This window comes from Neodiprion virginianus, chromosome 5, assembly GCF_021901495.1.
Source record: "Neodiprion virginianus isolate iyNeoVirg1 chromosome 5, iyNeoVirg1.1, whole genome shotgun sequence".
NCBI classification, from domain to species: Eukaryota; Metazoa; Arthropoda; class Insecta; order Hymenoptera; family Diprionidae; genus Neodiprion; species Neodiprion virginianus.
This window is the reverse complement of record NC_060881.1, coordinates 9,510,684-9,537,831: the sequence shown is the minus strand read 5'-3', so window position 1 is coordinate 9,537,831 and position 27,148 is coordinate 9,510,684. Positions and strand designations below refer to the sequence as shown.

Here is a 27,148-nt window from a genome sequence, read left to right as displayed (position 1 = left end):
ATACACTATATTTCACAATACCCGTAAGTTCAACATTATGCGATAAAATTCAAGTTCGCAGAACGCCGCGATTGAAATTTATTTTCAAACGCTCACCGCGGTAAAAAATTTGACGTATATCGTTTCGATCGAAAATTGTAGCCACAATCGATCTTTCAACAATATTGTTTATAATTTTTATCAATTTTATTGACTTCTATTTAAAATTCGATGGATCGTAAGTAATTGTGACTGATAATTTACGTAATTTATATAAATTGGCAGTCGTTCAAGTTTTCATTCGTTCTGGTCCAGAGCATTTTGTGAAATTTTATAATGTTGGCAGTTTCTCTCCTATTAATTATTTAAAAATTTTCGGCTAAAATATGTTTCCAGCGATATCTGATATTTGTGTGATGTAAATAATTCAATTTTGATTCGCATAGATCAGCATTCGGCTGCTCAATTTTCGTATCGTTTTTTGTAAAATTTACAATTAAAATATAAATTCAGGTCTCGTTCCCTCGTCTTTGTACAATTCTGCACAAATAACAGATGTGCCATAAAAATGGTCGTCACTCTTTTTGGTCAACTGTGAAAGAAACTGCGAGTCTTTCTCTTTGCAAGTTTTGCGTAAATTTTCGTTTCTCACGTAACGGGTCGTGGCTTAATACTTCAACGATGTGGTTAGTTTGCTGACATGTTGCTTGCGTCGGATATTTTTGGCCTGACAACTCAGCAACCCAGTTTCCATCGACCGGATGTAGTGTTATACCATTTTATTACGGAAAATAAAATTATCATATACCTACCATATAAATCTACGCCGCATTAACCGTTTCAAAGCCATGTGAAAATATAACTTTTATCGCATGATGGCGTTACAACTAGAAACTTGGGTGCAAGGTTCATACTGTATGATGATGATGCAGGGTCTGGATTCGTAGCAAAATATTAATGGTCACGTATATGAAAATAATGGTTATTACTCATGTTATAAAAATTGCTCGACAAGTTTGGTGTAATTTTTTACCTGAACGAAATCATATCGTTGATCGCCATTTTTGTATATGATTAAAAACTTGGAGCTAGGTAAAAATTACGAGAATTTATTTCACAGCTGAAAGAAACCTTGCACAGCTCCACTTTTAAGTCTATGAAAAACATTTACGTCATATGGAGGTATAGTACCTATGTTGGCATATCTAATTGAAGCACATCCGTTGGTTCTTTTGTCTATAATGCATAAACACTTCCCTATTGGCAAATGTTTTCCTGATTTTATCTTTCAACTTTATTCTTATGCCTTCATCTATGCAACCTGCACTCAAAGTCCTTACATAATTATATTCCAAGGTCTTTTTAAAACTTCCGCAAGTCTTTGAAACAATACCTGCATTTTACTTGGCTAGTTTCTGATGTCATCTTTGGCAAGAAGGAAGAAGTTGTGAAAAATGTTGGTTAACTGACCTTTTCTACCCTCTTACTTTCCTAACTGATAACAGCTTTTCTAGAAGTCATTGTTAATTTTTTTATTCACGTTACATTGCAGCCTACTTACCAGAACCGCGAAGCGATCGAGGAATCGATAACCAGATCTGGCAATGTTCCTCATTCTCAGACCGCACACGGTGGAAAGATGCCATCTCTGAACAATAATCTCTCAGAGCTGGATACGCTGCTTCAGGATCTTAGCAATGCACACTATAATGCGCATCTTCAAGAAAGAGGTATGATGCATACACTCAATGTGCGTGTACACCCCGTCTCTCCTTTGCTTTGCCAACTCCAACTCATTTTCAAGTCCCAGTAACAAGAATTTACTTGTGTATCAACGTGGGAACAGATTTCACCATCAATTGACCCTGGCGAAATGTTTTTATGCATCGCTTTGCAATATCTTTTCAGAAGCAATCTGAGATTAGAATTAATACTGAGTCACTCTACGTACAAATTTTCCAATTAAATTATTTATTTTTCTAAAACTCTACTTTCTTGTAATCTCAAATTAATTGAAGTCGTTTTTTCATTCTCAATTATTTCAATTATTAAGAATATCGACTTGAGTATGTTGTTATCCTATTTCTCAAAATGAAATTCACCTAATTCAATTGAACTTTATTTGAATCAAGTGAATTGTAGTTGAATCGAATAATTAATTGATAACTTAGTTTTTGTTCAAATATGTATTTTTGTTTATTACACTGTTTGACTGGATGTGAATTTAAAGTTGAGAAATTTACAAACCAGTTCGGAATGTATTGCTACAAATTTACAGAACAATGCAGAATATGCAATATCAAATCAGAATATAGAATGTTGTGATTTTTTCAAGAAAAAGACGAATTGTAGAAGAAATTAGAAAAATGGATCTAAACATCTTTAAGAAAAATCACCACAGAGTTTTTTGGAAGAAAGTTTTTTTTACAATACAAGTAATAAAATGGAATTGATTACTGATTAGGAATTGGTTGCGAAGTTCAAATTTTCAGAATGATATTCTGCATATGCCAATCAGCGTCAGATGTGTAAAATAAACTGTTATCCGGTGGTGACAGGTGACTTCTCTTGTCTCTATTTTTGGGGCCATTATTATCCGCGTCGAATTTATTCTAAAGTAGCTTCAACGTCATTCGCTGTCGACCTTGGAGTATAGACTGTTCTTCTCAGGATTGGCATCAACGTATGCCAAATTAGAAAATTTACTAACAGTAAATTGAGGAAGCTAATATTGCGCTTTGTCTAAACACTGCAGATCTTTACATCTACTCTTTGCTAAACATTCATATATATCTTGAGGAAATACTGACTCAGTTAGTGATCAAATAATTAATTACACAGGTTCAACGACTTGGTGACAGTTCAAATAATTATTCTCACAACGACATTCTATCGGCATTCAGAGAATGTCACCATCTCCATTGTATAATTTCAGACAGCATAGGATCGACTGGGCGACTAAATGGAGGTGCTAGTAGTCCAATGTTACGCTCACCGAGTAGCTTGTCAACAACTCGACCTACGGTAGATTCTCTTCTCGAAGAACTAAGCACTGCAGTTCCTGCTGGGTATGCTCTTGAATTTATGACTAACAATTTTGTTTGGTGAATTCTGCTTGCAATACTTTTTCAGTCTTACATTCGAATAGTCTCAAGTTATCAATTACCATGCCTAAATTGATTATCTGTATCTATAGTTTTCATAGTGTAATTCGATTGGATGGTGCTTCGAATACTATTTGATTTCAAAATTATTATATGAATAAATGATCATTCAGTTTACGTTAATGATTTTCTCACTCAACTTAAATAATGCAATTGGCTAGTTAGAAAATACGAAAATTAAATAATTGCTACAGCGAGTATCCGCAAGATGGTAAAGTAACCGTTACCATCCAAGAGACATCAACTGAGATACAACCCGTCTACGAAGGATATGCTCAAAATCAGCGAGAATCCTTGGTTACTAGGACCGAGACTAATCCAAGCTTAGCAAATGGACACGCAGCCAGTAATGCCACCAAGGAATTGGATGACCTCATGGCCTCACTTTCTGAGTTTAAAGTAAGTAGAAATCTATAATTATCATTCATGGCAGCCAATAAAATCCGTTCAACTTCGATATTCGACAAAATTAAATACAATCTTCATCACTCTTTTGAAGCATTACAAGGATTGAGAATTCCCATGAACCCTGAAGAAATATTTTACAATATGCATCAAGAATATCACCTAAACAAACTAAAATAACTGACACTAGTAATATGGAATATTGTAGTTTCACTAACAAACTCTTTTGCTTTGAAACATCGCTGTGACTTGATGATGAACATGCAGCGCTGTCTAATCTCGATGAAATTCGATGAAACTTGACGAAACCTTATCAAGTTCTGTTGAATTACATGAAATCTTTGAAATCCGTTTAGTTTTTGGAACGATCGATGACAGTTACGTTGCAATTTCATTGTGCATACGCTATTACAAAAAAATTAGAACAGCGAAAAGAGAACAAAAAAAACTTTGAATGTGTAAAGATTCACTCTGGTATACAGTTGAACTTGGCACAAAATACGTAAAAATATCGCGTCACATGTGGTGTTATCATAGAGCCTCTCTACCGAGTGTTGCTGGAACACGGCAGTGACAGTGAAGCCTATTCCCTGCGGTACCAGAAACCTGTGTTTTGGAGGTTGCCTCTGCCCATTCTTGGCTCCCCAGGTTACCGAAATAGCTTTCGTTCCGCCATCCACCAAGCAGCCCCATTGCTCAGTGTCTGCACTCCTCTCTTCCCTCCGTTTGCCCATCTTATTCTGATCTTCTTGTTCTTTCGGCAAATGCGTGGGGGAAAATATTGAGGGAGGGGGTCGTAGTCAACCACCGATCTCCTCGAAGCTTTCTGCCAGTTTGCAAGCTCGTCCGCACCGGTCGACATCTCCTGCGGGTCTCTGCCACTTTTCTTTCGTTACACTTTTACCTAATCACACCAATACCTATCTTATGGCTTCGACGTATCAGACTAATTGCATCGTTTGACATTCCCCACGTTTACGGATAAACAATCTTGGAATACTGCAGGAAGAGTTGACCTCATTAACAAGACTCATATATCTATTAATAACCACCACCCACATAACAGCCTAGTTTCCAGATTCGTTCTGCTCTAGATTTGGTTAACACCGTTACTCGCAATTTACTTGTGGATATTTCTTGTGGCTCGAAATAAACGACTGATAAACATTGTTTTCTTCGTTTTTACAGATTAATGGTAGCACTCACCAACATCAGACGGTGACTGACTCCCCGTACGCTAAACCAAATAAAGCTACCAAGAGCTCACCGAGTCCGCAGCCAGCAGAAGGACCGCTGACCAGGATCCATATTTCGGAGACTCATACTACCCATCATTACCAACCACAGCACGGGGAGAGTCATAACGCCCAAGCTGCAACTCAAATAAAACAGAATCAGTTAGATTCTATGCTAGGAAACCTTCAGGCAGACATGAGTCGTCAAGGAGTAAATACAACTCAGAAGGGTTGCTGCAACGCGTGCGAAAAGCCCATTGTTGGACAGGTGGAAATGCCTACCTTAATTTTAAAGAAATTTAAACTTGGGAAAAAATACGGAAAATAACGGGAATTATCCAATTTTTTTGTATTGACGCACAGGTGATCACTGCTCTTGGAAAGACGTGGCATCCGGAGCACTTTACTTGCACCCATTGCAACCAGGAGTTGGGCACTCGTAACTTTTTCGAGAGAGATGGTCACCCCTACTGCGAGCCGGATTATCACAACTTATTCTCCCCTCGATGTGCTTACTGTAATGGCCCAATTCTTGATGTAAGATTTCGTCTTATAGCTGACAAAATTCCTAAATACGTTCAGTGCAAACCGTAATTTCTTCATTTCTCTGATCTAGAAATGCGTAACTGCGTTGGAGAAAACGTGGCATACAGAGCACTTTTTCTGCGCTCAGTGTGGCAAACAGTTTGGGGAAGACGGTTTCCATGAACGCGACGGTAAACCTTATTGCCGCGAAGATTACTTCGACATGTTTGCACCCAAATGTGGTGGATGTAATCGCGCGATAATGGAAAATTATATCTCCGCTCTCAACAGCCAGTGGCATCCAGACTGCTTTGTCTGCAGGGTAGGTTTGATCTCACTGGACAACTTTTATCCTCGCAAATGTTTTCATAATTTCAGGTACAAGATCAGGTGGTATTTTGGAAACGAGTTTGTTCCGTTGTTTTGTATAATTGATTATTCCAGGATTGCAAGAAACCAGTTTCTGGTAAATCCTTCTATGCGATGGAAGGAAAGCCAGTATGCCCAAAGTGCGTTGGAGTAGATGAAGACGAGGAAGAAGAAGAGGAAGAAGAGGCATAAGTCTAGCGCAGATTTGCTCTTTTTCCTTAACGCTGGTCATCACCAATTAAATGATATGCAATGCTCACCCCCTATGGCCCCATATGCCCTTGACTCCACTAATGCGGAGTCCCCCTGAAACCCTGAACAGCCAAAATAGGTGATGACCTTCGTTTAGGTACGATTCAATCTGCAGCATCGTTGCACCCTCCGCTTTGGTCTAGTCACTGATCACAACACATGCACACACAACTCAAGCTTAGGATACTCTTACAAATAAGCCAAAATCATTATATAACGATACTCTGATGCATTGAGTAATTGAGAAAAAAATCTGCATAATACATTCATTTGCTGCATTCTCTTAAATTATCCTATATGGTAAATAATTGTCATTATGAGATTGTTTGTACTGTATAAAACAAAACTATGAATAAACATAAAAAATGTTAAAACAAACATAATAAAAAAAAAAAAATAAAAAAAAAACAAACAAGCACACACTACACTAGAGGTCAGAGCAGCCAAGTGGACTCTCGTTACGTCTCGTGTCATATATCGCCGACACGAGTTCAGTCCAATTCCAAATTCATCAGAGTCCATTTCTGTACATGACCTAATCATAAGCTTGAGTGTGCCATGTATTGCGAAAGGTTAAAAGGTTCGAATTTTGGCAGGTACAGAAAATCCTTATTAGGATTGTTTTTACAGATTGAACACCGAAATCGATAATGAAGCTGCAAATGCAAAGCAGCAATGCAATGTCAAATATGCCTAGGTCAATGTTGCATAAGCAGGAAGCATGTTGTAGTATTTTATACGATTTGACCAAAATTCATGTAACTACAAGGATTCTGTGGTCAAATTACCCATGTGCATGCACCTGTTCAGAGATGACCGTTGTCAACTTGTTGGAGATAACTGATTGAATAAAATATAGGCTGAAGAGCGAAGACACTTTGGGTAGTTTGCTGCCAATAGTTTTTGGTCTCTGGCCAAGCATATTGAGTTGTCGCTATATTTAGATCGCTTGGATATACATTCATGAGTCTGGAAATTGTTTGTATTTCATAATGTGAACATACTATTTTTATGTTTTGTCACGTCTTCACACGCCTGTTACATACTTTGTTGGCTTCAGGAAAATAAGAGAATTTATTTTTATTACACGAATTCTGAGTACAATGTCCACACTGAACGAAATGCGCTTAATAGAGTACAAAATTTCATGCACCTGACGTTTTCTCTGTCATCGTTCTGAATCGTCAGTTTATATATTAAAAAGTATTCACACGTTCTTTGTAAATAGTTTTTTTTATTTCTTTAATAGGTGCATTTTTGGCATATCGATGAACATAACAGTAATTTCTCGAAAATGCAATTTTACAAAAATAATTTTCAGGATTTTTGAAGTATTATAAAGAGATAAAAAGTCTAAATCTTTGGAAAGTTGTCTCACGTAGTTGGATACACTTAAAGCAAACGCAGTTCTATTTATTCGTGTTAGAATTTGGTTCGAGTATTATGCCTCTTCAAACTAAACTAATAGTATCACTCAAATATAATTTTCTCATATCTAATTTGACAGTTTTAGAAAACGGTGAAACAAATATTGGAAACTGAAAATTGATTTTATGCTTCAAAGAAGATAAAAGAAAGTTGGTTTTATGCATCTCTAATGGTTTTTCCTGAAGAAGCTTCATTTTCAACAATTCTTAAAAATTTCAAAGGTCCCAGAAATTGATGCAATCCACATCCTGGAAAAACTGCTTTTACTTCAACCTATGTAGGCGTTTCAGTTTGGAGTTTAGCAAAGTGCACCATTCAGCCAACATTTTAATCCAAACGAAATAATTTCAGAAGTGATGCTTTATAATAATCACGAGATACCTGCTTGTAGATTGAACTTTTGTCTCTATCTGAGCTTTCATTAGTTTGGACTAGCAAATAGCAGTCTTCCGGAATAAGCCCAGAGAGGCTGATTCACAGTTAGTCTACCGCAGTAATTAGCAGAATGGCAAACACAGCTGTAATATATAAAAATAATATATACGGGTACTCAAAAAATTGTACTGGTAACATTTGAATTGATGAAAATTTTATAATTAGTTGATGAGTGATTCATTCAAGCAATAAAAAACGGAACATCAGTTACAAATAATTCGATGCCTTGTTACAGGACTGTAGACAACCGTTTCATGGAGGATCATTTTTCGATCACGAAGGATTACCTTACTGCGAAACTCATTATCACGCAAAACGAGGATCGCTATGTGCTGGGTGCCATAAGCCCATTACTGGTAGATCTTTCCCTATTTTCATATCAGCGCCCATACTAATCTAAAAGGATTTTAATTTCTTTTGTTCTATCGATTCCAGGTCGCTGCATAACTGCGATGTTCCGAAAATTCCATCCTGAACACTTTGTGTGCGCGTTTTGCCTGAAGCAATTGAATAAAGGAACCTTCAAAGAACAAAATGACAAACCATACTGCCATGGCTGCTTTGATAAGTTGTTCGGTTAAAAATAATTTAATAACATACAAAATGTATACACACATAACATGTACGCATGCATACATTATGTTCTTCTACAGGATAGACTATCCCACATAAAAAGCAAACTAAGGAGTTGTCTTTTATCTTTGATATGTATACTATCGTAATATTTTATATTCGTCATACAGGTGGACGAATATGCATTACGTACAAGGATAACACAATTTTATTCAAACATTCAGTTATATGTAACCACGAGACAAGGCTCACCTTCAGAATAATTTTACCATTTGATATACAGTTTTTATATTTGGCAACTCCTGCAGTAGCTGATTGTAATAATTGTGTAACATTTTAATACAAGTAGAGGTACTGCATTATTATAGCTCTGGCTGGTGTAGTAATAACTAACTGATATATTATTATTATGATACTACTAATCACGTCACTGAAAGTATTTGAATTTAGAGCGCTGCATGTTTTTCTCTCCAACCACTGCAGTAGAACGTGTAAATTTTGATGCCTTTTGCTAATATTATATTACAGCGGAACCCCTTCTTTTCAAAGTTTATATTACATATACGACTATGAATTACTGTTGTAGGCATATATGTATATATATTTACGTAAATTTATGTACAGTTAATAAGTTTATGAACGGTTTGATTAGCATTCTATTTCTTTTCTTGGATTTATAACTAATTATTATTATTTCTATCTTTATTGATTTGCTTTGTTTTTTATAGCAAAAAGCATATATCTGCATATAGATATTAAATCTTTCTGATTAACTTCGTCTGAAAATGTTGTGTACTGTTGGGTATTACGAGATCGCATTAACTTGTTAACTAATCCAGGTTAGGATAAAGGAATGAAATAAATAGATTAAGAAATTGTATACTAGATTCATTTTGAGCAATTCAAATCGTAAACGTAAAATTCAGGAATAAGATACGGTACATGATCTTTGTTATTTTGATTATAACTCAAGTTTCTTTTTCTATGTGCAACCCAATCACAAAAAACATTTTTCCGTACTCGTTAAAGTTTGCACCAATACTCCAGTTCTTCCATGTAAATCGTGTGGTAATAAATTGTTACATCTTCAATAATTTCTACAGCGAGATGATCATTATACGAATTTTACCCGTTTTTTTACCACCAAATTGTAATTATACATATATTTATGAGTATACACTATTTAGTAACATCATTAGATATCTATTGATATAGTATGTGAGATTTAATAACAAAAAAAACTTACATGACCGTGATCAGCATTTATTCTGCGCACCTTTGCTCAACATATTGCATTTTACATAATACGCGTAGTTGACAAGTTACAAGTAATGAAAATTAGTTAATAAACATTTAATTTACATAATAATAATAATATTAAGACACCATAAAGTGCTATTAATAAAAATGACATGGTTTAAATACCTAGGTACATTTTTAAACACACCGCGTACAAAGATGCCAAAGATGATAAATATTGAGTTATTTACACGCAACACGATTGTGTGATGTACACATATGTACAGTTTAATACTAAAATTAATATTAGAAAAACTATTAATGCCATGATGAGAGAATATCTACAAAGTCAACATAATTTGTCCCAATTGCGCTACAAATTAAATTATTTTATATCACAGATATGAGTCAGATGCAGTCAGTACTTCAGTGCCTTGCAGCCTGCAGCACACGATTTCATGCTAAACTTGGAAATAATTCGGAAAAGCTTTCGTGCCAGAGGTCTGTGAGGGCTGCCGTAGTATTGGAATTAATTGTTTCTGTATTTGGAGATCCATGAGACTCATATCCCCCGTCTGATAAATTTGGATCTAATTTGTTTAAGGGTTCCCCCATGTCTATATCATCAGAATGAAGACTTGCTGGAGACATAGAATCTGCAGACATGTAAGGGGGCGATAAATGACCACCAAACGAATGGCTGGGCCTAAAATATGTTGAATCTTTTTCGGGGTGTATAACTTCTGATGTTACTTCTTGGACGCTTTCTTGAATTTCAATACCATCCTTGTCATCTCCTGGATATATAATTGTTATGCAATTGGTTGATTCGTCGTAAGTACCGTAGACTGTATCCATGTCATTTATATTTGGCTCTTCCTTAACTTTAACGTAATTTTCGTAATGTGTGGGATTGACAGTGTCATCATGCGTGCGAGTACAAAATGTAGTAGTTGTGCTTGGGCCAGAATATTGAACAGGTGTGGAAGAGGCTTCATCTATGCTTCGACCAGTTCTATCGGCTTCCACATTTTCTGATGCCTGCCCCACCACTCTTGTTGTATCGCTAGATTCTTGGGGGGCATCCCTTGCGAGGTTGACCTTCAAGAGATATTAATTTTATATAATTAGTCGAGAAACCACTGAGGGTTCATACATACACATATTCAATGTATACGCATATAAATTCACCAGTAGGCTTTACATTCCCCAAGGCAGAGAGTTATCAAATAACAATACAATCTCCAGGAATAATCACTTTGGTAACATTTCGCACGTACGTTAAGATTTCATTTTGTCCCAGTACTTTTACTACGGAATTTGATGTGGCTTTTAAGATTACACAAAATATATTTGTTCACTCCAAATCCAAATTATTATCGTTGTGTAATATTGAAATTAAATTTCATTCAGTAGCATGCAATTATGATGGATTTTACATTGAATTTGTAAGATATACAATAACTTTTAGTCATTCATTTTTCAGGGATCTCCAATAAGGTTGCATATACAAGCAATTTAAGGAGCTATATAGAATTACATGAGATTTCACTACAGTAAACAAGGCACTAATAGTTTAGCAAAATTTCTGACTAGTGCATGTTATCTATCAAAAGTGATAAGCCCTGGACAATAGATAAAAATTTGCCTGAACTTATATGCATATCATCGTTTGATAGTATTGAAGCAATCAACCGATTACTCACTTGTTCACTTGATTGATTAGCATTTGCTTCCACTTCGGCGGTAACCTCTCGCAGAAGGCTTTCGGCCAGTTCTTCAAGTCTCTCGATGTAATCGTCTCCTTGGAGGTCTGCAAACAATTCTTCGAGAGGAGGTAGAGGGTCAGAATCCTCCACAGGGTTGCGGCTGGTTGTGTCAGGGTCAGAACTGGTGCCAGTTCGGTTGCCCCACCCTGCGGCAGAGGGTATTTGGGGGATACTGCAGATCCCTGCATGGGGGCAACACAACTGACACTGCTCTGACACTTTGAACAGTGCTGTTCTCCTGTGGTTGTTCTCGACTCTAAGTCTCTCCTCAGTGAAGTATTTTCAACTGTAAGCACCTCATTCTGCGACTTTAATGCCGAACACTCTTGGGCAAGGGTTTCGTTTCTATCTCTGAGAACTCTTACTGTTTCTTCAAGCTCATCAAGCTTTGCTCTTTTACGATCGCGGGATGTTTGAGCTGCTACTCTGTTCTTCAACTTTCTGTAATAAACAAGTAACAATGGGAATTTTGTTAATGCTAGTGCCAGTGTATGTTACTAACTATCAATGTGCCAATGAAAACATAGTAAACGTATCAACTCTGTAGGTAAATTGTGCAAATATCAATGTACGGACGATTTTTGCAAGCTATCAGGTGTTTATTTTATCGCGTTGAGTAAATTACAATGAAACATATGGTATCGAACGAGCCTGATAATTAAATACGACGATGCACTCCATAACTTTTACCACTGCATCATGTTTCAATGGTATTGGATCTCTAAAGGAAAGAGTACCATTCCATAAAAAGTATGAATGATCCTCAACGAATAACAAATTCAGCAATTTCAGATTATGAGAGAAGCTAAAGAGAATCGGAAAGAATTAATTAAATTCGAAATACGCAACATGGATAAGTAAAGTTTTTGCTACTAGAATGTAATGAAATTTGTTTCTTACTTTCGTTGAATTTTTTCTTCCCATGTAAGATGATCGAGACGTCGTTTCTTTCCACGAAAACAAATTTCTTGTTCAATAATGGAACCGTCTAACGCTGCGTCATCCTCGGTAGTAGACATTTTCCGATTGTTGATCTTATTCGCGTTATTCTCGGTGAGCAGGGACGTTGTAAAATTTAATTTTTGCGTTGAAAAACCCGGAGTCTTTGACAGACCCTTAGGCACAGTTATAATGATACTTTTCAACACGCTCATATTCTGCCATTGATACGAGAGCAAGGTTTAAAATAATAACAAATCGGTATTATCAGCAGTCTTCGCCACACCTTCGTGTCAGCACTCTCGTGATGTCAGGCGGTAAATGTCGTTCGCACATTACACGATACGATGAAGAAAGCTACGACCTACGCTAAACTTTCTCGGGCTGATGCAAAAATTCAACTATCTGCAACAGATTGCACAAGAGTCCAGCGGGTAGAATGTACGAGAAGACGTATCAACGTACCGTTGGATTCCGATTGGCTTTAGCGCGGGGAACTCGTATGTGGTCATTTTTGATTCGTCGAACGTTACCGAGTAACCAATGACGTCATGGACACACTTAAAAGCTGCCACCAATCGTCTAACCGTAAGGTTGACATGGTTGGCATGGTGCCCCCTTCCACCCACAAACTATAAAACAACAAAAACTATCAAACTCTATACTTTGCAGCTATTGTCACATCCATATTTCAGTGGTCATATCTCTACGGTTTTCTTCCGGAACCAATACGAACTTATCCACGCTCATGAATTGAATATTTATTTCTACACTAGCAGCCCATCCCGGCTTCGCACGGGCACATAATAATATAATAAAAGAAAATACACAATGTTTACAGTGAGTTGTCCTGAAAAATTGTAATACATCATTTTATTCTATCATTAATAGTTTTCGCAGCGCACGCGATCGAAGGAAGTTTTTTGTTTATTTTTTTACAACTTGGGTTAGATTATTCAAGTTTTAGTAAGCATCCCTAATTTTTTTGAAAATGAAACATAGCCTATGTCACTCGGGAATAGTGTAGCTTGCCAACGGTGAAAGAATTTTTTAAATCGGTCCAGTAGTTTCGGAGCCCATTCATTTCAAACAAACAAACAAACAAACAAACAAAAAATCAAATCTTTCCTCTTTATAATATTAGTGTAGATATAAAAATATCCATGAATGACTTGTGCGTAAATAGGTATAATTGTCGGCCTACAATTCTAAAAGTAAAAATTCAAAAATTGTCACTATATTTAAATTTGAACTAAGATTCTTTTCGATTAAAATAATCTTTTTCCGTTATTGGACGAGAATTAGAAGCCAGGATTGTTATCCTTTGAGACATTTTATTCAATAACGTTGACTGCTAAACGAGTGTCCTGGTCAATTTCGAAGTTGATGTATATATCTCTAAATATCGAAGTCCACGTAACATCTCAAACGAGACAAAGAGCTACAAAAACACTTCAAAGCTTTTCATCCAGCACAGAAATAAAGAAATGGCATGAATTCTACGAATTTACTATTGCGATTTCGTAGTATCCGTGCCATTTCTTTATTTCTACGTCAAATAAGGTAAATGTATTGGAGTGTTTTTGTTCAAAATTGCGTATAGATTGGAGTTGTTAAGCCTTTTTCGCGTTTGAGATACGTGGACTTCGATATTTGGAGATACATACGAAAATGTCGAAATCGATCAAGGCATCCTCTTAATAATTTTGAAAAAACCACATCATTATTTCAAATGTTAGTATAAAGGCGTATATCTCAAATAGTACGGAAATCCAAAAGCTTATTCCATCTGGCAATACCATTTGGGTTACTGTCGTTCAAACTTCAATTAATTGATCAATTCTAATAGTGTATTTCACTAGCAAACGAATACTCCATAAATCAACTGTAATAGGTTTTCGAATCAAATTGTGGGTCAAAAACAAAAAACTTTTTCATCGATCCGTTATATCTGTATAAATCTTGTTTTAACCATTTTTCGAATATACTCTACATAAGTATATTCACTCCATACCACTAATATAATCAGTGCTCAACACATCCGGCTGCGATAGCAGCGTGTATTCGAGAATTATAAGACGGTATGATTTTCTTAGCGAATATTTTTTATCCTTGTTACAAGTATGTACTTACGTATGTATGTAACATACCTATGTAAGCTCGATGGGTGCATCCGCATGCGATAGCTATACGCATACATACATATATACATCGTCACATAGGCGGATCGTATTTGATATTGACTGTTGAAATAGCGTTAACAAAATTAAAAAAAACATATTGTATAGTATGTATGGTATATCGTAAGTATATTGAAGAAAGAAATGTCATGGTCAAAATTATTTACAAGGTAAATGTTCACGAGCTGTGTTGAATACTCATACTACACGGATTCTAAAGTGAGGAACTTTTTTATGCGTGCAAATAACTGGCATTCGGTCATCGAAGTTAGGACTTTGATCGTAACCTAGAATATTACAATTTACGTTAGATGTTCCGTACTTTATATGAAGGGAACCTTCTGAAAAATGGCTTGTGAAGGGTGTGCTACAAAATTCAATTTATTCAAAAGAAAAGTAAGTACATATTGCGTCAATATTGAATTAATACTGTTCCAATCAAATAATAATAACGATTAAACATAACCTTCTATAATCCCGTATTCATGTAATAAACTTCAATACCGGGAATACACGAATGCAGAAGAATATCATTCGTCGATATAAACAATTGCTATTTTCGTTAATGCACAATTTCTCCCGAAACTTCAACTGACAACCAAATTTTGATACTACCGAAGCGGCAATTGTTATTGCGTGTAGGTATCTGTCGAATGTAAAATGTTTTTTTTCCTTTTATATCTACTCCACAACAAGCATACGCCTGCTGCAATGTAGAAGCTAGAAAATTTTGCAATAAATATTTGCAATTCTCAGGCCACCTGAAGAATGATTATCAGCGACGGGTCAAAGTCATGCATGATAAAAAAAGTACAACTGTCAATTTAGATAGTTTGAATATTTTATAGGAAGTTGAGGGTTCTACATCAGCCAGGATGACTTTTACATTTCCTTTTAATTGATTCAATTTCCAGAAACAATGTACTGACTGCTTACGTTACTACTGCACAAATTGTATGACAAGATCCGCGGACAGGAGATTAAACTGTGAGAAATGTCGTCTTTTATCCCAAAGGCCTGTGATACGAAGTAATTTACTCGAAATGCGATCGAAAGATTTGCATCGCTATTTAATGGCCAAGAAAATTTCAACTCGAGGCTGCGTTGGTGAGAAAATTCATCTTTAATGACTTTGGAAAATGTTTTTACTGCTTGTGAAAACTAATGCATTAACTTTGTTCACACACTCTGTTTTTGGTCATTTGCTTTTAGAAAAAGAAGATTTAGTTAATCTTATTATACAGCATGCAAACGCGACTGACAGCGCCTCAAGCAATCAGAGAACAGGGTCCAATCCTGAGGATAATCGGTATATGCATATCTTTCGCGAATTCGCTTCAACTATTGGTGCTGCAGACCTACTCAGCAGTACATCAAGGCCACAAAGCTTTACAAATAATGCACCAACTAATTCTAGGACGAATAGGCCCCAAGAATATCCAAGTCAGACTCAAAGAGACAACGAACCTACTTTAAGCAGGTAAGACTACCCTAGAGTAAAATTCATTAGCTGCTCAATGTTAATTGATGCTGCATCAATGACCAAATTACCGCCAACTTATCAGGAGAGAGGACAGAACTGATCGAACAATATTTAACACTATTTAATCATTTTTACTTTTCTTTCTTTCCTTCAATACAGTTCCTTCAATCATTCCAATTCTGTACCAAATCCAAGACCTAGTCCATCTAATAGCAATGATAGCCAAACTAGACAGAATGCACAGACATCAAGTGAGGAGGCAACACCAATCATTAGCTGTCCGGAGACAGAAAATGCAACATCCGTTGGTGTATCACCTAGAAACATTGAAATCGAAGAGCTCTCTGATAGTGAAAATAGTCAAGCTAGTGGGCCAGAACCTCTAATTACTGAACATGATGAAAACGCTGCTGCTGATCTTGAGAAACGCGCTGATATGGTCAAGGAATTGTACAGCGTAAGTTGATCGCTCTCCAAACTTCACTTAGTTGCTATCCGATAATAAAATATTATGTCTGAATTAAGTTTACTGAAAGTTTAGGCAGTTTTTACCATCAATATTTGTATTCGCATAATATATCTATATTTTTTTCTTTAGCACACAGGCGCAGTTAAGTTATCCGATATAACTGACATAGCTGAACTTGAAGCTTTGAATGTAAAGCAACTGAAAGACTTGCTAAGTACAAACAGAGTTGATTACAAAGGCTGTATCGAGCGAGGTGAATTATTGGAAAAAGCTTCAGGACTCTGGCATCACCACGTTAAATCTAGAGAGGGTAAGGAAACCTTTAAAGATTCGGATTTATCCTTAAATCTGAGGGGCAATTATGGAGCAACAAAAATTCAGTCCCGTATGGTTATGAAATGTGTTTTTAGTAATTCATTAAAAATGCAAGACAATTTAATTTTAAGGTATATCAGACTTTACACTACGGGCAGACGTACATATATTAAAAAGTGATCTTTTAGTTTTGCATAAATAAGGTTTTTCATAAGAATAACTCAATCGTGGATCAAAACTAATCGTGCAAATAAATTAAAATTGATCCTTTAATTGAATAATATTCATTCACAGATCTGGAAAAATTACCATTTAAAGACATATGTAAAATATGCATGGATGCTCCCATCGAATGTGTAATGCTTGAATGTGGTCATATGGCAACATGCCTCAACTGTGGAAAACAGCTGTCAGAATGTCCAATTTGCAGACAGTACGTGATTCGTGTTGTACGAACTTTCATGCCCTGAAAATTACGTGATGGTAATTTATTATTAAACGTTTTATAGTACTACATATACTAGAGATTCGGTAGCAATTTTTTATTGAGTATCACTATGTCTCCAATCAACTTACAACGCCACTTGTTGTTAATTCATTAGAAGAAATGTTTGTACAGAAAATAAGAATCTATCCGTGTTTAGTCAAGCTATAATGATAAAGTCGTAAATATTGATCAACATTCAGATCAGCAGTGCTTGATATCTTACTTTATACTGTTTATACGTGTATAGGAAACAAAAAATCATCATTCCTATGTCTAAACTAGCATTTATTTTATTCGTTTCAATACAATGATTTATTGTTTGTCCCCTTCATATTTGTAACTCAAAAATTACCTTATGGAGCCATTCAATTTAAAGAGAAATCGTACTCAAAATTAACGGATAATCTTTTATTATTCCATCAGAAAAATTAAAATACAATGGTAAGGTATGGGAATATTCAGCACAGCTGATTCATATACCTCGCTATGTTATATATTTTAAATAATTATTTACACTAAAATTTCCTTGCCTTATTGAGACCTTATTGGTATAGGAGTTAATAAATTTACAACGATTTTATCTTAACAAATTCAGTCTACATATTTGTACAGAAGTAGGTAGTGTAAAATAAATCACAATGTGCCCAAGATAATCAATATCGATGGGTAGTGACCGTATCCCGAATATTACTGTCAGCTTGAAGTGTAAGATATTATCCGCTGTGGAGAAAGGTTTTACGTAAAATATGAATTTAATGTATCTTATGAATCGTCGTGTTGAAAATTTTCTTATGAGAAACACACGAGGGACTGCAAATATAATTTTCTAGCCCACATTACAATTGTCTTAGAATAAGTTTTAACGTTCTTCATAATTGAACAGAACCTCTATGCTATCATCTAATTATTATTATTCACTTGGATTTAGAATGTTTTTATGATTTTTTGAATAAAAAAGCTGTGCACTAGAGATTCACTTACGACCAAAGGGAACGGCGTTAGTTAAATGAAAAAATATATATCTTAAAATCTGTATCACAGATTGTGTCATGCTTATTCGCTATATTCCAGAAAAGTACTTGCAGTTGACCGTATCTGGAATATTTCTGGATCAAATGGAATTCTAAATTCGAAGAATTATTAAGTATTTTGCTCATGGTAATTAGGAATAGCATTTTTGCGATAATGTGAGTATGGTTATGCTGAATATATGAAATACGTATAATCCTGCCGATTCATTGCCAACAAAACGGTGGCTACTTTTTAGAACAAGTACAAGCACTTTACCAAATGTATTGATTTCAATTATCTTATGCAAATATATTCTTATAAGCATATGAATGTAATTAATTTTGAATAAGCTATCGTTGTAATCCTGACTCACGTGTTAGATGAAAGACAGCAATTGAGGATAAAAATTCAAAATTAAATGCTGGTTTTGGAACTACGGTTATCCATTTACACCATCTATAGTAAAATACTCTAAGGGGTATCCATACCTTTGGCGTTCCGAAAACAGATCGAATTTCAATCTTTTTTTTTTACTCAGGATGGCCAGCACAGCCTTGGTACCCAGTCTTTCGATCGATGCTCGTTTTACAGCCAATCATATTCAGGCCTGACGTTAATTGTATTAAAGTTCAAAACTAGAGTTTAGATGTTCGGATGTTCAGATATTCAGAAAGTGACGTCACCCAAATTTTTTTCTCTTGACTATAGTAATCGACGACGACGAAAATCAGCTAGCTGAATTCCTCAGTCTGGAAACAACCGCGCAGTAGAGAAGACGTGTGAGAATCGCGCTCCGCAGATTTAGTGTAACGGGTTCTCTACCTCCTGGATCCTGCGCTCCGGGTCTGCTTCCTCGTGTAACTCGAGTTCCAGGACAAGCGCTGCGTAGTTTCTGCGCTCAAGGTCCACTACCTAGAGAAACTCGACTTCAGGGACAAGCGTTGCAGGGTTCCTGCACTTCTGGTTCGCTACCTGCTAAAACAGTCAGGGACAAGTGCTCCGTAGTTTCTACGCTCAAGGTCACCTATGTGAACTTAGCACCCGACTTGAAAGAACCTAACTATTTTTTGTTGATTCTTGTAGGTTTTTGTATGTAGTTGTTTGTAGTAACAATGATTTCGTTGGTAGTAGTGCCAAAAATAAAATATAAGGGGTTGAAAAAATGTCAGCACCCCATTTTGAAAAAAATCGAAGTTATCGGTAGATTTCCCTACAGAATCGTTTGTAGTTGATTATAGTGAAGATATTCTCGTTTGTAGTGAAAAGGAAAGGATACATTTTGGAGTTTACTCCTTAAGAAACGATTTGAGTTATAGGGCCCGGTACGGAAATTATATGAGGAGTAAAATCAAGTGTAACACGAAAACTTGAGGCGTTATAGAAAGAGACAAACATATATATTGAACGTGCAAAAGAATGAGATGGAATGCATTACACAGCGTATCCTATACTCGGGGGTCTCCGCTTTGTGCGGTGCTTCGTAGTCTCACTGTATAGTCCACTACCTCTGGTCTGATAGTTGAATGTGTGCGTATGTTTGTACGTGTGTGTTGTGTGCCTGCGTATGAATTTATAAGACGTGACGTTATCACGTCAAAATATTTGAAAATATGGAAGAAACTGATTTAGATGATAATGAAGAAGAATCCGAAAAACACATGATGCGGTTAATTGGTAAGCTTATCGTTTACATTTATGAATAATATACATTTCAAATACGAACAACTAGATCTTTTATTTAGTGTTTTTATTATTTTTGATTAATTGATTCAATATACATATTTTATATTTATATAATATTTTATATTACTTATATTAACCCTTAGCGGCAGACATTTTTTCTTACTTACTATCAACTTGAATTTTGTACTCGAGGGTTTTCGGGGTCCCTAATTACGAATCTGCACTTAAAAGTTAGAAATTCAAGATGACGGATCCAATATGGCGGACCGAAAATGTAAAAACTCGGTTGACGGGAACGAAAGTTGGTACTCGGGGGTTTTTGCGGTCACTTATTACGAATATGCACTCAAAATTTGGAAATTTTTGAAGTAATATAAATAATCCGAATAATTAGATATATGTTTTGTTTCTCTTATCATTTTGGAAGATGCGTTCATTTACTCTCTTTTTCTATTCGATATGTATGATAATTATCGTTCGTAAGGAGTAAACTCCAGTCGTGCGTCGGAGCTGACACACACGCTTTTTTTTTTTTTGTTTTTTTTTTATAGCTAGAATTTCTGTGGCCCTGCTGTCAACTAATGTTTCGGAATCTTTTGTAGTTATTTGTAGTACAATTTCTTTTGTTTAAAATTCTTCCAAAATTTACTGCAAACGTTCGACTCGCTTCGGAAACGTTTGAAGTTGTTTGTAGTACCATTTTTTTCGTTTCTAGTACTGATTTTTTCGTTTGTAGTTCCTTGGGAATTCACGACAAACTTCCTAGTCGCTTCAGTATCGTTTGTAGTTGGTTGTGTGCCCCCCCCCCCCCCCCCCCCCCGCCGTCCGCGTCATCATGGTCGTCCTCGACCATCTCCGTTCACCTCCTACCGCCTCCTATCACCCCCTACTACCTCCTGCCATCTCCGACCACCTCCCACCACCTCCTACAACCCCCTAGCAACTCCTACCACCCCCTTACACCTTCTACCACCCCCTACCACCTCCTACTATCTCCGACCACCATTACATAACAATAATATTCATAATTATTCCAACGACTTTTCATTTGCTCTCTCGATCTTGAATTTTCGTAGGCACAAAATCGAAACGCTGTTTTAGCTAGTCGCAAGTGAAGTATCTACGTTGGGTAGAGAAGCAGAATCGTCTTTCGAAAAGTGTTCGTATGGAAGAAATTCAGAGTGACTGTAATGCATTACGGATGCGCTAATTTTAACCGAGATAAAATGGATGCTCCGTATATGAGACAGTATTTAACGCAGTGTCCTGATTTAAAGACCAAAAAAGGTGATTGTCGGCGATTTTTGTGTTTTTGATAGGGAGAGATGAAACGAAGCTTCTTAGAACTTCGAATGTATTTTAACACACAATCATTATACATCCTATCGTATCATCGTACATCATACACAGTATTAAAGTTCGAAACCAGAGTTTCAATGTTCGGATGTTCAGAAAGCGACGTCCCCCAAAATTTTTTTTTCTCCTGACGTAATCGATCTAAAATCAGCTAGCCGAATTCCTCATTCTGGAAACAACCGCGCAATAGAGCGGACGGGTGAGAATCGCTCTCCGCGAATTTCGAGTACCGGGTTCTCTACGTCCTGGATCCTGCGCTTCGGGTCCGCTTTCTGGTGCAACTCAAGTTCCAGGACAAACGCTGCGTAGCTTCTGCCCGCCAGGTACGCTACTTGACGAAACTCGACTTCCAGAAGGAGCGCTTCTAGATTTCTGCGTTCTAGGTCCACTACCTGGTGAAATTTGACTTCCAGGACAAGCGCTCCGTGGTTTCTGCACTCCAGGTCCGTTACCTGGTGAAACTCGACTTCCAGGAGGAGCGCTCCGTGGTTTCTGCGCGTAGGACGAGGAAGACGAGGAGAACGAGGATGTGTGCATGGTGAGTAGAACATTTTTATAATATTTCACGGCAATTGTTATTATATTTTGTCTAAAATTATTGAAACTTGTCATGTTTACAATAATTTATTTCAATTCACTTTTCGCGCAAGCACATATTCAGTAGCTATGAATGCGCTGATAAAGTTCATTACATTATCAATTAATAAATTAATTGTATCAATCCTTACACAATATTTTTGATGTGTTCATGTACCGAAAATATTTATTACTATTCAAGGTATAACCCGAGGTGGTTAGCGGTGGTGGTCGGAGGTGGTTAGGGGTGGTTGCAGGTGATCGAGGCGGACGAGGAGTGGGACGAGGAAGACGAGGAGAACGAGGATGTGTGCATAGTGAGTAAAACATTTTTATAATATTTCATGGCAATTGTTATTATATTTTATCTAAAATTGTTGAAACTTGTCATCATTACAATAAATTATTTCAATTCATTTTTCGCGCAAGCACAAATTCGGTAGCTATGAATGCGCTAATAGAATTTATTATATTATTAATTAATAAATTATTCATATTAATCCTTACACAATATTTTTGAAGTGTTCTTATACTGATACTATATATTACTGTTTAAGGTATAACCCGAGGTGGTAATCGGTGGTCGTTGGAGGTAGTTGGCGGTGGCTGGCGGTAATAGAAGGTGGCTGGAGAAGTAGGAGAAGGCGGTAGAGGAGGGCGAAGAGGACGAGGACGAAGAGGAGGAGGAGGACTAGGTGGACCTGGAGGACGGAGGTGGTCGAAGGTAGTAAGGCGTGGTAGGCAGAGGTAGTAAGATTAGGAATGGGAGTAGGAGTAGGAGTGGGTGTAGAATTTGACGTGTTAGGTGTTGCAGTAGGTGTTGCAGTAGGAGTTGGAGTAGAAGTAGGAGTAGAATTAGGAGATGTAGAAGTAGGAGTAGGGGTAGGAGTTGGACTAGAAGTAGGAATAGAGGTAGGAAAAGTAGGAGTAGGGTAGGACGGGATAGGGTAGGGTAGGGTAGGTTAGAATAGGGTAGGGTAGGGTAGGGTAGGGCAGAGCAGGGCAGGGCAGGGCAGGGCAGGGCAGGGCAGAGTAGGGTCAAGACTAATTAAATTGTGGGGACACCAGAAATTAGTATTTCAAACGTCGCGGCAGTCATGTCGCAAAAATGAAGAAGAAACAATTAAAAAGAATTTCTTGTACATCACATGCTGTCAATCAAGTTGTCCCTGCCTTTTATCGACCTCCTTGGCTCAGATACGCCCCTGATACCAGGAGTAATTTTTCGCTTAATTTCAAGCGACCTCCTCGGTACAGATATTCTCCGGATACCAGCAGCAGTTACACGCTGAAATTCCTCCAATTCGCCTAATTCTGACTAAAAGTATAGGGATTTCGTTGTTAATCAAGGATACACCTCGTTAAGTACGAAGGTGTAAAAAAATTTATGGGTGATCATAACCATGCATAATATGTAATTCAAGTATTTTTATTGATACTCCTAAGCCTAATTCACAAACTCCATGTCATAATGTATGTGGTTTATACATAGTATATAAATTATATCCTAAACTATATTCAACAGTAGTACGTATTTGTTTATAAATTATGCAGGAACACAGACATATGTCATTGTTACAATTCTTATTATTGTTTCTACATTTTCTATATTCACGGTTATTAGATGTGTACATTATATCATAGTAAGAATTCGCAGTGAAATGCTATTTATGAAAGTTGAATAAAATAAACAGGTGTTTACCGACACGAATAAACCGACATTCCAATAACAACGCTCAGTATGACATTGATATTAGTGATAATAATAATAATAATCATGACACTGCAGCCGCAAGTAAATGAACGAAACTGATGTACGTTACAACGTAATTTTTTTATTTATTAGAGATAAATTGGACTTGTAGGATCTCAGAAAACACACGAGAAGGAGCGTGGGACCGACGCCAAAGAAGCGACAATGAAAATCTGTCGTTTTCAAGCTGTAACTTTTGATCCAGTGCTCGCGGCGTATTGGGACTGCGCCCAATCGATTTCTCTCGCAAAATTACGTCGGAATGGTGCCAAAGAGAATTTATTCAAGCACTTTTCAAATTCGCGAAAATTTTCGCCTAAAATACAAAGGGGTACCTTCCTTTTTTTTGACCAAAAAATCTTTAGTCTTAGAATTGATTCGTATGACCCTTACCCGTCTAATTAGACCCTCAGGAACTCAGAAAACGTAGCGAGAGGAGCGTGGGACCAACGGGAGAGATAGGGCGAGCGAAAAATAACATGCTGAAAAATGTCGAAAACACAGGTTCACGTTTTTTGGCTGTAACTTTTGATGCGTTGATCGCAGCGTATTGGGACTGCGCCCAATCAATTTCTCTGGCAAAATTACGTCGGAATAGTGCCGGAAAGAATTCATTCAAGCACTTTCCGAATTCGCGAAAATTTTCGCCAAAAATACAAAGGGGTTAACCTTCCTTTTTTTTTGACCAAAAAATCTTTCGTCTTAGAATTGATTTGTATGACGCTTTCTCGAACAATTGGACCCCGAGGAACTCAGAAAACGTAGCGAGAGGAGCGTGGGACCAACGGGAGAGATAGGGCGAGCGAAAAATAACCTGCTGAAAAATGTCGAAAACTCAGGTTCACGTTTTTTGGCTGTAACTTTTGATGCGTTGATCGCAGCGTATTGGGACTGCGCCCAATCAATTTCTCTGGCAAAATTACGTCGGAATGGTGCCAGAAAGAATTCATTCAAGCACTTTCCGAATTCGCGAAAATTTTCGCCAAAAATACAAAGGGGTTAACCTTCCTTTTTTTTTGACCAGAAAATCTTTCGTCTTAGAATTGATTTGTATGACGCTTTCTCGAACAATTGGACCTCGAGGAACTCAGAAAACGTAGCGAGAGGAGCGTGGGACCAACGGGAGAGATAGGGCGAGCGAAAAATAACATGCTGAAAAATGTCAAAAACACAGGTTCACGTTTTTTGGCTGTAACTTTTGATGCGTTGATCGCAGCGTATTGGGACTGCGCCCAATCGATTTCTCTGGCTAAATTACGTCGGAATAGTGCCGGAGAAAATTTATTCAAGCACTTTCCGAATTCGCGAAAATTTTCGCTAAAAATACGAAGGGGTTAACCTTCCTTTTTTTTCGACCAAAAAATCTTCCGTGTTGGAATTGATTTGTACGACCCTTTCTCGAACAATTGGACCCCGAGGAACTCAGAAAACGTAGCGAGAGGAGCGTGGGACCAATTGGAGAGATAGGGCGAGCGAAAAATAACCTACTGAAAAATGTCGAAAACACAGGTTCACGTTTTTTGGCTGTAACTTTTGATGCGTTGATCGCAGCGTATTGGGACCTGGACAGCCAGAACTACGGAGCGCTCCTCCTGGAAGTCAAGTTCCACTAGGTAGCGGACCTGAAGCGCAAGAACCACGGAGCGCTTGTCCTGGAATTCAAATTTCACCAGGTAGCGGACCTAGAACGCAGAAATCACGAAGCGCTTTTTCTGAAAGTGGAGTTTCGTCAAGTAGCGTATCTGGAGGGTAGAAACTACGCAGCGTTTGTCCTGGAACTCGAGTTGCACCAGAAAGCGGACCCGAAGCGCAGGATCCAGGATGTAGAGAACCCGGTACTAGAAATTCGCAGAGAGCGATTTTCACCCGTCCGCTCTATTGCGCGGTTGTTTCCATAAAGGCTGACGCCGACTAGACCGCGGCGGACGGCGGCGGATGGCGGCGAAATTTTCGCTCATACAGTTATCCATATAGGTGTTCACACTAGACGGCGGCGGACCGCGGCGGACCGCGGCGGACCGCGGCAATTTTTCGCGAGTTCCAGGTTGGGAATATTTCGGCGGTGCGCCGCGCATCGCCGCCGTCTAGTGTGAACACCCGACCGATGCCGAAATTCATCCCAAGTATAAAAATAGGGAAACCTGCGTTACTTTGATGTAAATGGTTATGGTTTACAAGGATTCTTTTCATTCTCTCCGCTGTTCTTGCGAAAAATAAATGTATTCATTTTTACATCTTAAATAAATCCTACGGATATTAAATAAATGTTACGCAAGTAGTTACTTCATTCTTAAAGAAATTTAAGTAAATGTGAGTTTTAGAACAACAAGTTATGATCAACGGATTATTTTATGTAAAAAATTTATTTTTTTCTCATTGTTCGGGTATGATGCTGATTTCATGAAGACTGTTTTTTATTTTGCGTATTAATTTTTATGCATAAGAAATGAGAGACTATATTTTGAGCTAAAATTCATTTCATTTTTACTATACATATATTATATGTATAATAGGGTGTTTCAAAATAAAAAAATGTACGATTTTCCAACGAGCCACACCCGAAATAGTTTAGGTAGAAACAAAAATTCTGGCGAAAGATGAGCATTGTCGGTTGATTTTTAATCCTTTTTTCCTTTTTATCGAATTTATGATGGACAATTGTTAGTAATTTTATTTCGTGTTAAACACTTCTTCATCCATAATGAGTAATCAAGAAGTAGTGGCAAATATGCATGATTATTTATTGTGTGCCCATGACGACTGAGACAAATCGTGGTCATCAGATAATTGATAAATATCTCTTTTTCGTAGAAACAGTATCGGCGGGTGGTCACGCGACTATAGTGGGCGCATCTCACGGTAACTGCGCCGCGGTCCGCCGCGGTCCGCCGCGGTGCAGTGGGTGTCAGCCTTAACTTTTGAAATGTCCTACCATTTCCGAACACCTCCAACCATCCTATTTACCTATATTACTAGATTAGCTATTATATGAAAAGAGAAGAATTATTCACTTCGAAATGGGATTCTATTCGACGCGCGCTCGATGTATTCCATAACATTAGTATTCATAATTATTTCAACAACTTTTCATTTGCTCTCTCGATCTTGAATTTTCGTAGGCATATAACCAAAACGCTGTTCTAGCTAGTCGAGAGTGAAGTATCTACGTTGGGTAGAGAAGCAAAATTGTTTTTCGAAAAGTATTCGGATGGAAAAAAATTCAGAGTAACTGCAATACATCACGGATGCGCTAATTTTGAACGAGATGGAATAGATGCTTCGTATATGAGATAGTATTTAACGCTGCGTAGTGATTTAAAGACCTGAAAAGGTGATAGGAAGAGAAAGAACGAAGCTTCTTAACACTTCGAGTGTATTTTAACACACATTTGAAAGATACGAGCAAAATTTTTCATCATCCAACTGTCGCAGAACGGCAGCGTTATCGGCTGACCCGTTAAGTAAAGGATATATCTTCAGTCAACGGCTGACCATCGAAGGGCCTGGCCGCTTGAGTCTGGAA

General features: G+C 37.3%; 3 protein-coding genes across 12 annotated transcripts in view; 2 read left to right on the top strand and 1 right to left on the bottom strand.

The window, feature by feature from the left end:
* Positions 1–9,616, top strand: part of LOC124304784 (leupaxin) — a 48,230-nt gene extending 38,614 nt beyond the window's left edge. For 5 of the 6 annotated variants that reach the window (XM_046763424.1, XM_046763422.1, XM_046763425.1 and 2 more), the window contains exons 3-10: positions 1,532–1,709; positions 2,915–3,047; positions 3,338–3,542; positions 4,737–5,051; positions 5,147–5,320; positions 5,400–5,630; positions 8,028–8,148; positions 8,228–9,616. In XM_046763424.1, the coding sequence (XP_046619380.1) occupies positions 1,532–1,709; positions 2,915–3,047; positions 3,338–3,542; positions 4,737–5,051; positions 5,147–5,320; positions 5,400–5,630; positions 8,028–8,148; positions 8,228–8,373 (1,503 nt within the window). In that variant the 3' untranslated portion in view covers positions 8,374–9,616. Of the gene's footprint in view, positions 1–1,531; positions 1,710–2,914; positions 3,048–3,337; positions 3,543–4,736; positions 5,052–5,146; positions 5,321–5,399; positions 5,631–5,752; positions 6,504–8,027; positions 8,149–8,227 lie in introns of those variants that run through there. The other variant, XM_046763426.1, reaches the window with a different exon arrangement.
* Positions 9,608–12,722, bottom strand: LOC124304800 (X-box-binding protein 1). The gene is made up of 3 exons (XM_046763473.1): positions 12,274–12,722; positions 11,311–11,814; positions 9,608–10,705 (listed from the first exon to the last, which is right to left on the bottom strand). The coding sequence occupies exons 1-3, from the start codon at positions 12,525–12,527 to the stop codon at positions 10,603–10,605; spliced, it is 861 nt and encodes a 286-aa protein (XP_046619429.1). The 5' UTR covers positions 12,528–12,722; the 3' UTR covers positions 9,608–10,602.
* A 1,765-nt stretch (positions 12,723–14,487) lies between these two features.
* LOC124304790 (E3 ubiquitin-protein ligase RNF34) lies at positions 14,488–18,583 on the top strand. 5 transcript variants are annotated; one of them, XM_046763441.1, is made up of 7 exons: positions 14,496–14,888; positions 15,407–15,599; positions 15,705–15,972; positions 16,135–16,432; positions 16,574–16,754; positions 17,054–17,242; positions 18,318–18,583. In XM_046763441.1, exons 1-6 carry the CDS (start codon positions 14,841–14,843, stop codon positions 17,227–17,229), a joined length of 1,164 nt encoding a protein of 387 aa, XP_046619397.1. In that variant the 5' UTR covers positions 14,496–14,840; the 3' UTR covers positions 17,230–17,242; positions 18,318–18,583. The 5 variants fall into 5 exon arrangements, with proteins under 5 accessions (XP_046619398.1, XP_046619395.1, XP_046619394.1 ...); XM_046763442.1 differs by lacking the exons at positions 17,054–17,242; positions 18,318–18,583 and having other exon boundaries at positions 14,488–14,888; positions 15,705–15,801; positions 15,910–15,972; positions 16,574–17,037; XM_046763439.1 differs by lacking the exons at positions 17,054–17,242; positions 18,318–18,583 and having other exon boundaries at positions 14,489–14,711; positions 14,804–14,888; positions 16,574–17,036.
* The last annotated feature ends 8,565 nt before the right edge of the window (positions 18,584–27,148 follow it).

What these genes read in the sequence shown, in the direction of transcription:
- LOC124304800 (XM_046763473.1), bottom strand. Translation starts at nt 12,527, where the DNA reads ATGAGCGTGTTGAAAAGTATCATTATAACTGTGCCTAAGGGTCTGTCA. An exon ending in GAAGAAAAAATTCAACGAAA is followed by an intron (nt 11,815 to 12,273) that starts GTAAGAAACAAA and finishes TGTTTATTACAG; the next exon opens with AAAGTTGAAGAACAGAGTAG. An exon ending in CTAATCAATCAAGTGAACAA is followed by an intron (nt 10,706 to 11,310) that starts GTGAGTAATCGG and finishes TATCTCTTGAAG; the next exon opens with GTCAACCTCGCAAGGGATGC.
- LOC124304790 (XM_046763439.1), top strand. Translation starts at nt 14,841, where the DNA reads ATGGCTTGTGAAGGGTGTGCTACAAAATTCAATTTATTCAAAAGAAAA. An exon ending in TTCAACTCGAGGCTGCGTTG is followed by an intron (nt 15,600 to 15,704) that starts GTGAGAAAATTC and finishes ATTTGCTTTTAG; the next exon opens with AAAAAGAAGATTTAGTTAAT. An exon ending in AACGAACCTACTTTAAGCAG is followed by an intron (nt 15,973 to 16,134) that starts GTAAGACTACCC and finishes CCTTCAATACAG; the next exon opens with TTCCTTCAATCATTCCAATT.